The 10,812-nt window shown below is 35.9% G+C and overlaps 1 protein-coding gene across 1 annotated transcript in view; it reads right to left on the minus strand.

Moving 5' to 3' along the window:
* The window catches only part of LOC129225679 (fringe glycosyltransferase-like), a 51,901-nt gene extending 41,115 nt beyond the window's left edge, over positions 1-10,786 (minus strand). The window contains exon 1 of the mRNA XM_054860153.1: positions 10,312-10,786. Within this exon, the coding sequence (XP_054716128.1) occupies positions 10,312-10,716 (405 nt within the window). The 5' untranslated portion in view covers positions 10,717-10,786. The remainder of the gene's footprint in view (positions 1-10,311) is intronic.
* Between the last annotated feature and the right edge of the window lie 26 nt (positions 10,787-10,812).

Genomic DNA, 10,812 nt, shown 5'->3' on the forward strand with positions numbered 1-10,812 from the left:
AAACCAGGAAAAAAAATTGCAGTTTTCAGAAAATTTCTCAGCACTACTGAAACAACGCTTTCTGGAATAAAATTTGTTATGATGTCTGAATGATGATAGTAGATGAATTTCCTTTAAGATTGCTAGGAAAACTTATTCAGGTGCAACAGTGAGTTTAAATTTGATTCAAAAGGGATCGATTCAGGCAGAATTTAGGTCTGCTTCATAGGCTCCTATATGGGAGGGGGGAGTGGAGGCTCAGGTCCCCCCCCCCCCCGCCCGGAAATTAGAGCGTCCTTGCTTTTAGTACTTTTTTTCTTTGCAAAAATGTAAAAACCATTTATTCTCCAGCCATTAATGAATAAGTTATTAAAAATCTGCACTGCAATCTGTTTCCATGGGGAAAATATCTGAGCGCCCCCTAAAATTTTGCATATGGGCGTACATGGTCTGCTCACAAAACTCTGTATCGTAACGGCAGCCACTTCACAAAGCTCTGTAGAATAAAATCTGTTACTTCACAAAACTTCATGTTTTAAATTTAGAGCTTTCACAAACTTCATTTGTAAGAACTGTTCTTTCATCACATTTAAGCGTGTACAATTCGTCTGAATTCAAAACACCAGAAAAGAAAAAACATCCAGCTTCCAAATCATTCCCAGTGAAACCTTTAGGTCAAAGGGATTTCAGACTAAATTTTTGATAGCTAAACATTCTCTGATACTGTACGACAAGATTTCTTTCACAAAAATAAATAGAAAAATACCCCCCCCCCTAAAAAAAAGTTTTTTTTACTGTCACAAAAATAATAAAGTTAACAAAAAATTTCTTTTTTCAAAATACAGGCATAAAAATAAAAACCTGAATCAATCTTTGCTCAACAATTTATTGCATAAGAGTTCAACTATAAAATAATCACTGAACAAATTGTCTTCTCGTGCCATGAAATTAAGGATTTCCTCACAAACTGCAACTTAATATGTTTGTGAGCATGGGCGATCCTAGCAGGTGTGCAGCGTGTGTACCGCACATGGGTGGCCAAAGCAAGGGGCGGCCGCAGGCCGCAAATATTTCTATTAATTAAGCAATAGTTCTATTTCTCAAGAATATCTCATTACAAAAACGAAATATTAAGTCGAAAGAAATATGCTGAAGCTGAATTTTAAATAATTATCAAATTATTAAAAATAAGCCTCGACTTTCCAATAGCTTGAAATAGTTTAAGGAAAATAGAATGTTAGTGCAGTGTGTTGGTCCACTTAATCTGCATTTTTAGAGTTTTAATTTTGGAACTCCTTTATGAACCACTCCTTTAACGACTTGCTTGCATGCGCGCAAGTCGTATGCGCGTCGTATACTGCCGTGTGCAGGTAAAGGGCAGTAACTGCAAATTTTTTTTTTTTTTTTTTTTTTTTTTGCATTTTTGTCATCTATTGTACGTTATCTTCACTGTGCAAGCTTGTATATTTGTTTTCCGCTGAAAAAAAAGGCGCGAAAATGACGTCTAATTCCAACATTTTCCTATTGTTAGTATTGAATCCAAAACGCGTTTCTTTAAATATCTCGCAAACTCATTTTTGCAGATACTGCCGCGCTTAACTGTGTATTTCTTTTTAAATAAAGAGAGCTAATGCTCCCGTATGAAATCTGAAATTAAAAAAAAAAAAAAACAGCAACAACAACTTCAAAAAACTTATGATGGCGAACGTTTAAATCCCTCCCCCTAGTATCACTGAACATAGCTCAAAAACTTCGTTTTATAGGGTTTCAATATCGGAAAAAAATTGGGAGAGCCCCAAAATCCCCTCACACGTAACATCATCAAAGTTTGTATGTATTTGCGTTTTTGGAACTTAAATTTTAAAAAAATAAGCGTGGGGATTTTTTACTTTATTTATTATATTACCCCCTTAGTCCCATCCCTTACCTTAACGTCAACAAATACCGTGTCATTACCAGAAACTCTAAAACTGCGTTCTTAGGAATACAATTTCAGATTTTTTTTGAATCAGAACCCTGTCCCCCTCTTAGATGGGGAAAGTTTAATATTTAAAAGAGTGGTACCGAGGGAAATTTCGGAGGAAATGCCGCCGGACTCCTATTGTCACCAAAGACAGTCTAAATTTGCATCTAAGACTTCAGTTTCGAAAAGTTTGGATAAGAGGTGTTGGAATCAACCCCCCCCCCCCCTCCCCCCGTCTTCTGTAACTTCAACAAAGATAGCTCAAAATTGCGTGTTTAAAACTTCAGCTTTGGAAAATTTTCGGGAAGTGTCACGTCCCTTCCTAAGCTAAGCCCATCAAAAAGAGCTTAAAATTGATTTCAATTATAAAATAATTTCAGGAGGGAGCCCTAAAATAACTTACTCCAAAAGTTTCCAAAAAGTTCCTGAAATTGCGATTTTTGACGTCAATTTTAATAGTTTCTTCGTGGACTCAATATAAAACTTCCTACTTTTTACAAATTCATCCTTTTTTATTTTTTTCTTTGTTTATTTTAAAGAACAAACTTGATACAATAATTTGAAGAGTATGGATAAGGATAGTCAAATTATGCCGAATTCTCTAGAAGGGCGGCACGTTAGGTTTTTGCACGCGGGCGGCCGACACCCTAGGATCGGCCCTGTTTGTGAGGAATTGGTCATTGCATCCTATTATGGTACAGCTAAGCGGGCGCGCGCGCGGGGGAGGGGTTTTTTTGGAGTTAAAAATCTGTCCCCGAAATCCTATGAATTCCTTTCATCCTACCCCTCTCCAAATCAAAGAGGGAAAACAGTATCTAAACTTTTCCAAGTGGGATATGATATGTTTCCAAACATTGCTGCATATAGATCAAAAAGCAATTATAAATTACTTTCCAATTCTAAATCATCTTACATAATTAAAAACCGAGCGTATGTACCTATCTATATCCGAGTTACTTCTCCAGTTCTCCCGAATGCCAATAAACTGACCATCGAACCAGGTATCAATGGATTCGTAATTTTCCCGTCTTTATGTTTGGTTATTTAACATAATTCTCCGATAATAACTAGGGGAGATATCAATTAAAAACTATCAATCATGATACTTAGATTTCGACATAAAATTCCTATTTTTTTGAAGACTTTCCTCCATTCAAATTATTACACAGTGCTTCATCTCAACTTTCCGTAACAATGGTTTTATTAAAATTTGTAGCGTGAAGAAAATCATTGAGAAGAAACATGTGTTGCCATGTTTTTCTCAAATATGAAGAAATAAAATTCTGGCTTTTGTATTGAGGCTTTCCTGTAATTGGGGGATTTAAAATATTTCCTCTTTAGTTATTTTTCTGCAATCTGTTGCAAGATTTCAGATTTTTTTTTTCCAAGCCTGATTGTTAAACATGAGTCACTTGACGTAACTTTTATTTTCCATTTGCACCGTGCAAAGCTGGGGACCGATACAAAAGAGGGGCACTCGCCCAGCCCTCCCTTGAAGGACCCTACATTGGTAATTTTCCCAAATTGAAGTTTTAAAAAGCAAATATAGGTCATCTTTGATGATGTTAAGGAAAGGAATGGGGTTCAAATCTCCTTCCCACAGAATTTTCAGAATTAAAATTTAAGATGATCCTGGGTGATATTAGGAGGGGAAGTCTGGAGACCTTTCCCAGGCACTTGGCAAAATTGTCTTAAAAATGCAAATGTAGACATCTCAGATAGAGTAAAGGGAAGGAATGCGTTCAGTGACTTTCCTGAAGAAGTTCCGAAAAGTGCAATTTCAGACTATCTTCAATGATGTTAGGGGAGGGGAGTCAAAAAGTTCAACCGGAATCAATACGAAATTGAAGTTTTAAAGTGCAATTTAAGCATTCCTCTTTCAATGGTAAAGGGAAGGAATAGGTTCGGTGATCTTCTGGATAAAGCTCTATAATTTAATTGTTTTAGAATTTAGACAAAAATGATGTTGCAATCCTTCTTTTCTTCAAGCATGTGTGTATCAGATACGTAGTAAGAGAAGTAAGCTAAAAAATCAACTGCCCCCTCCTTGAAAAATTTCTGGATCTTTCCTTGCTCCTACTGGTATAAGAGGGCTGAAGTGGCCTTAATGCAGCGAGTACAAAAGGGGATCTTGGTCACTCAGAATTTCAGAGTGTCAAAAATCCTTTCTAGGGAAACTTAGAGGGTGGAAGCCTACTAATTCGGATTTTCTCCTCCTCCCTCCCAATTTTCCTGTAAAGATTGAAAGTTGTTAGCTCATTTGATATTCATAAAGACATTGCAGTATATGTAGGCTTGCCAGACAGTTTTCAGACAAAATCCCGGAGTCCCGGCTGGTAAAATATAAATTTGATTACATTATGACCACAAAAGTCTAGGAATAATTCACTTAAGGATTATTTAGCATAACTACTTTGTCATTTGCAACATTGACTAGTAAAATTAATATTGAATTTGCTTGTGTGGATTTTTATAACAAGAGTCAAAAAAGACTGTCTAAAAAAGATCCTAGCTAATGAAAAGTCCATGTCAACATTGTTCAAATTTTTATACCTCATTCGAAGTTTTTCTCCTTACTATAGTAACTTATAATACAAATATTAACAGAGTAGGAAGCAAAATGTTCAAATTTATCCAGTTGTGTCATTTATATCACCCCCGGTTTAGGTTCGCAAATATTAGAAACCATTTTCTCACAGCGTTGAGAATGAACTATCCTCTAGGGCAGGGCTTCGCAACCGGTGTGCCGCGGTATTTTCGTTGTTGTTTTAAAAGAAAGAGCCTTAATGTATTATATTTTAAAGTTACGACCGCGTAGCGTTTGTATCGTTCTGTAACTCCCCAATTCACCCCTGTTGATCATGTGAAATAAGACTTTCCAGAAGGGGAGAGGCGGGATTTGCTGCCCTACCTCTTTTAAACTTCTTGTGAACCTATTGCTTTCAGTTTTCGAAAACGGATTCTAATTTTCACAAAATCAATTAATTAAACAGAATTTTTTCTAATTCTTTCAAAAACGGAAGTATCGCCCCCTCCTTCATCATGCCTTCCCGCGCAGAATCTTAACCCCAGCTTTAGCTATTGTTTTCCTCTTTTCCAGTTCCGATACTAATTTCATTTTATCGCCGTTTCTCAAAGCTCAATTCTGAGACTTGGCAAAATAGAAATTAAAAGAAAACAAAAAATTAAACTGCAGAAACAAAATCTAGGACGAATGAATATTTTCGGTTATTGCTGTTTGAATAATTCTGAGAGTAAAGCTTGTGTGTGTCTTTATACGCTCAGTTTGTTATTCGGATTGGAGCAAAACATCCGCTTTAATTACGAATGTGATATGGAAAAATTCTTAGAGAAGGTTTATCAGCTGCTAAGTCTGCGACTAAATGTACTGATGCAGATGGACCTCTAAGTAAAAAGGCTATATCGCTGAGAGGGCAGAACAGGGAAGGATACATGGCGTTCGGTTTTTCGTGGATGGGAGATGTAAAATCACTAAGAGTGTCTCATTTGCAGGGAGAAACTTTCAAATGAAGCAGTGGTCCCTAAAAAATTAAAACGTCACCTGTCTACTAAACATCTTTCTGCCCTACGCAAAGACATCGGTTACTTCAAGCGATTGCAGAAAGTGAACTCGAAGCAAAGTTCCTTCATGAAAGCCAGTACAAAGGTTTCTGTAAGGGCTCAAGAGGTTAGCTATAATGTTGCACAGTAAATTGCCCAAACGAAAAATGCACACACAATACGTAAAACGCTTATTTTACCAGAGTGCAAAAAAATTGTACGGGGAATGCTCAGGGTTGGCAAAAACCCGGGTTTTTTTTAAAAAAGCCCCAGGGGCCCACCCAGGGTTTTTTAAAATAAAACCAAAAAAACCCAACTAAAGCTGGGTTTTTTAAAAGAAATGTGGGGGTTTTTTTGTCTTTTTTAGAAAAATGTGAGGTGCTTGTAGCATATTGTAGCGTAAGTGTATGGACAAAACACAAAAATTGTCTTGGGGTAAAAAAAAAAGCTTGAAAATTCAGTGTTTTCTGAAGAAAAGTAAAAAAGACGACGAAATCCAAGAATGGATAAGTTTCAGATTTTTTAGTTTCCATGATTACCAACAGTTAGGGCAAAGTTACTTCTCGAGTGATAAAATCTATTGTTCGTTTGTCCCGTTTTAATTACTACAGTTTTTTCTGCATTTTACTTTATTTTATTTCATTTTGTCATGCAAAACTACTGTAGAACCTCAAGTAGTTTAAATCCCTTTTTACTGAACTCCAGCTTAATCAAGACATTTCTTTGAATTTTATGTTGCCTGTTTTTCTATTTCTGTGTACAGAGTAAGAAATATTAAACTTTTTCGTGAGATAATGAAAATACTGTACATCCTATTCTGTTTTCTGTCCGACCGTTTGTAAAACCTGTTAATTTCTAAAAAATATACCTTGTTTATTCGAGATTTGTGACGTGTTGGTTTGCAGAAAATAATTCACATGAAAGCCTTTTAGCTAAAGTAGTTTCCTCAGTACAATCTACAAATATTGAGAAAGTCAGACGTGACATGACTTAGTCAAGATAATTTGAGTTATTTATTGACCAGTTAAAGAAAAAAGTTAGATATATTTATTTAAAATCTTTGAAGCATTTTGTTAATGCTGTTAAGAGTTAAGAAATGCTATTAAAGTTCAAAATTCATTTTTTAAGTCCATTGTCAGTGGTAAGAACAAATAAAAAAGAAGTTTAAATTGTGAAAGTATTTAAATTAATTAATTTTTTAAGAAACTTCTACAAAAATTTTAAAAAACCCAAAGTGGGCTAAATAATGGGTTTTTTTTTCAAAAAAAACCCATTGAGTCCAATCCGGCCAACCCTGGGAATGCTAGAACCCGGAGCAGAGAAGGGGGTGGTCCGAGCCATTTTATCAAGAGACGATGACACGTCGGGTTACATAGAAGTAACATTGGTAGAGAAATTACGAGTAGCTAGAAAATTTGCATTTCAAGTTGACGAATCAACAGCCATTGTGCGCTTTGTTGATGAGGGACACATTAAAGTCCATTATCTTTTCTGCAAAGAACTTCTTCAACGTGCAATCGGTGATGAGATAGTCCGCGTTACGGATGAAAATCCGAAAAGTAAAGGGATCCAGTGGCAAAATTGCACAAGAGTTTGCACCGACGGAGCTCCAGCAGTGACAGGTCCTATCATAGGGTTCCTCTCGAATGTGAAAAATCGTAATCCAAGTGTTCAACCATACACTGCTTCCTCCCTCGTGAAGCTCTCATGGCAAAGAACTTACCAGATGAGCTGAAGTCAGCTTTGTCTGAAGTCGTGAAAATCGTGAATTTCATAAAATCGAGGTCGCTTAAATCTCACCTTGTCTCTGTACTTTGTGAAGAAATAGCGGCAGATCACCCTTCCTTACTTCTTCATACAGAGATTTGCAGGCTGTTACGTGGTAAGGTACTATCAAGAATTTTTGAATTGAGGGACGATGTACGAGTTTTTGATTTCAAAAATGCAGTACGCGAATTTGTTGCAAGACAAATATTGGCCAGCAAAACTAGCGTACATGGCTGACATTTTTGAACACCTTAACGAATTGAATCGGAAAATGCAAGGACAAGGAGAGAATTTGGTTACATGTACGGAGAAGCTACACGAATTCAAATCAAATATTCAACTATGGTGAGAAGTAGATCGTGGTTCATTGGACATGTTCAAATGGACCGTCAACATGGTATGTGAAGGAAATGGTATGGAAGAAAAGCTGCTGAATGAGGTGGCAGAACATTTAGTCATGCTTCAAGACAAGTTTGAGCACTATTTCAAGTATACTAATATAGATCAGTATGACTGGATTCACGATCCATTCTCTTCATTTGCGGATGCATCAGTTAAAGACCTTTCTTTGATGGCGCAAGAAGAATTTATGGACCTCAAGAGTGTCCGTACATTTAAATTTAAGTTGAGCGAAGTGCCTCTGGACGAATTTTGGTTAAAAATGGGTATCCCACCATCTCTTGTCTTGCTATTGATGTGCTACTACCATTTTCAACTACATATCTGTGAGAACTCAGCTTGTCGGCCCTCACACTTTTATGAAAAAAACAGCAAGAGATCATCTCTAAAGAGCCTGGATCAAGAACTTTGTGTAGCTCTTTCCAGCATAGAGCCGAACATCAAACGTCTTTGCTCCTCAAGGAAGGCTCAAATGTCATTAGTGTCAAACGGAAGTTAGGTGCTCGGTTTTAATTCCTTGCTTGTTTCTTTCTTGAAACATTTTTCTTGAAAAACTTGAAAAAATTTTCTGGCTGTACCAGTGGCATCCTATCACATGAATGAAGATTGAAAATGAAGTACAGGATGTACAGTCCAACATGTTTTGTCTCAAAATCCTCTCAATGTCAAAATTTTTTCATTTTCCCTACATTTAGAGCATTAATTCAATGCTTTTTCCCATGTTTATCTAGAATGAAATTTTCTGAAAACCTCTACTTATATCTCGAGTTCCGACTGCACTGTACTTTTTGAATCTAATCCCCAGCAATTTTTATTGACTGTGGAACTAGCAGACAGAAAACATTTCCCCTAATATTAGCAATCATATAATATTCCTAAGTCTTGTGAGATCAAGGAAAACTATATGGTCACCTCAGAGCAACAGTAAGATACGATCTAATCCTAGAAATAATACTAAGATATCTTACTGTTGCTCTGAGGCGACAATATGTACAAGGATCACATTTTTCCAGCAATTTCATTCACTTAAAAAATTAAGGGAAAGGCAGCATTGTCGAACAAAAAATACTTCTTGAGTTTTACTTTCAATTTCAAATCCATTGATCCATTGATTTTTTTTTTTTTTTTTTTTTTTTTTGTGCTCTTAAAGTTTATATCCTTTAAATGCTTAAATTATTTCAATAACGGAAAAAGTAAAAAATCTCAACATTTTTGAATGGAAATCATTGAAAGATAATTTTTTATACTTAAAGGTATGCATAAACTTGCTATCAAAACATTCATTAAAATTTAAACTGTGTAATCAAATCATATCATAATATAAAATGTTGAACAATATCAGTGCAAAAGAATATGTTAACTCTTTCGACTGTGTTCAAAATGCTTATTTTATCAAAACCTCTGTATCTCAATGTCTCAAAATTTATCTCTATTGAAACTAGTATCTTGAAATTTTCATCTTTCCCGAGAAATTCGAGACAGGCATATTTGACAGTATTATGAAATTGTGATGAAACAATCATGGGTGCCTATATGCAAAATTGTAAAGGGGGGCTCAGATATTTTCTGCATGGTTTAGCAGGATATTTTCCCCATAGACACCGATTTCAGTACTGATTAGAATTAATAAAGTTTGACATTTTTGATAAATTATTCATTAATGGCTGGAAAAGAAATGTTATTACATTTTTCCAAAGAAAAAAAGTACTAAAAGCAAGGAAGTTCTAATTTCTAGGGGGGGGGGGCTTGAGCCCCCCTTGCCCCCCTATATGGGCGCCCTTGGAAACAATAATGATAGTGGACTAATGTGTAAAAGAGTTAATTTAAAAGAAAAGAAGAGAAAAAACAGATCTCCCCCTTAAATACCATGACACCCCCTCCAAAAAGAAGAAAATTAAAAACATCCTCCTCTAAAAATCTCAATGGTGCTGTCTGTGCCATGACACCTTCCCCCATTTGTTCACCCTTGAAAAATATAAATAATAGAAAAGCAAATTCAAAGATAACAAGTTTAATCCCTTGTTCTAATTGGATAAGGTTAACACTGATTATCTTTCATACATTTCCAACAAAAATGGGCCACACTGATACTGATTGCATGTTTCACAAAATATTATTTTTAATACGATAAGTTTTGAAAGTTTACGAAGAGCTAAAAGATAACTTTGGATCTTTGGGTGGTTTATGTTTGTTGCAAGGTAAGCTAGCCCACACCTTGCTTTGTCAGACTGGGCCCTTCATTTCAAAGTTTTGCGGGGTGGGGGGGGGAGAGGATACATACTCAATGCTTTTTCTACAAAAAAAACACAAAAATACATATTTACACTATGTTTTTTAAAATCCAGGAAAGTTCAACTGCCCCCCTCCCCGGATCTTCTATATGACGGGCCAGAAACCAACTCTGTATTAAAAATTGCATTTCCGTGTTTCTGAGCTACAAGGAACTCATTCATCAGTGCAGTTGTAAAGAAATATTTTTCTCGTAAAAATTTAGTATGCCGATTTCAAAAATTCATCCCAACAATGTGCAATCTGTCATCAAGTTTACAAATATATTTCAAGTAAAAGATCGTATGTATCTCAAAATGCATAGGAAAGTAAAATTTCTTAAGAATAAAAATAATGCTTGATATTTCACATACCTGATCTCTTGCTAACACGAACCATGTTCGTAAAATTACATTCAGACGAGTTTGATGAAATAATTTTGTAGTTTTGATGCTTATAAACAAATCGTTCAAATTCGTAGTCTGAGAGTTAGAACTGAAATTATTCCTCTCTGTGGAGGTAATAATACGATTGACTGATTGATACAAAATGTTTTGGCTGTTTATTCCATTCTGTTGTGAAACGCGCGAACTTTTTTCTTGATACAATTCACGTGTTTTTCGAAAAATCCCTCTGACGCCGCCATCTTGACTGTTTGACCACTGAGACACCTGATTCTGCCGAACATCGACCTGCCACATTAAAACTAAAACAGTGTAACAAACGACGAAAAATGCGGCGATCATCCATCTCAAAATACTTCTGGCACACCACCTCATCGTCACCGTATCGGAAACTGACAGATCTCATGACAAAAGTCTTCAAGCATTGCGTTCATAACTTAGCATAGTTCGCCACATTCCACAACAAATACC

The sequence above is a fragment of the Uloborus diversus genome, chromosome 7 (genome assembly GCF_026930045.1).
Source record: "Uloborus diversus isolate 005 chromosome 7, Udiv.v.3.1, whole genome shotgun sequence".
Taxonomy (NCBI): Eukaryota; Metazoa; Arthropoda; class Arachnida; order Araneae; family Uloboridae; genus Uloborus; species Uloborus diversus.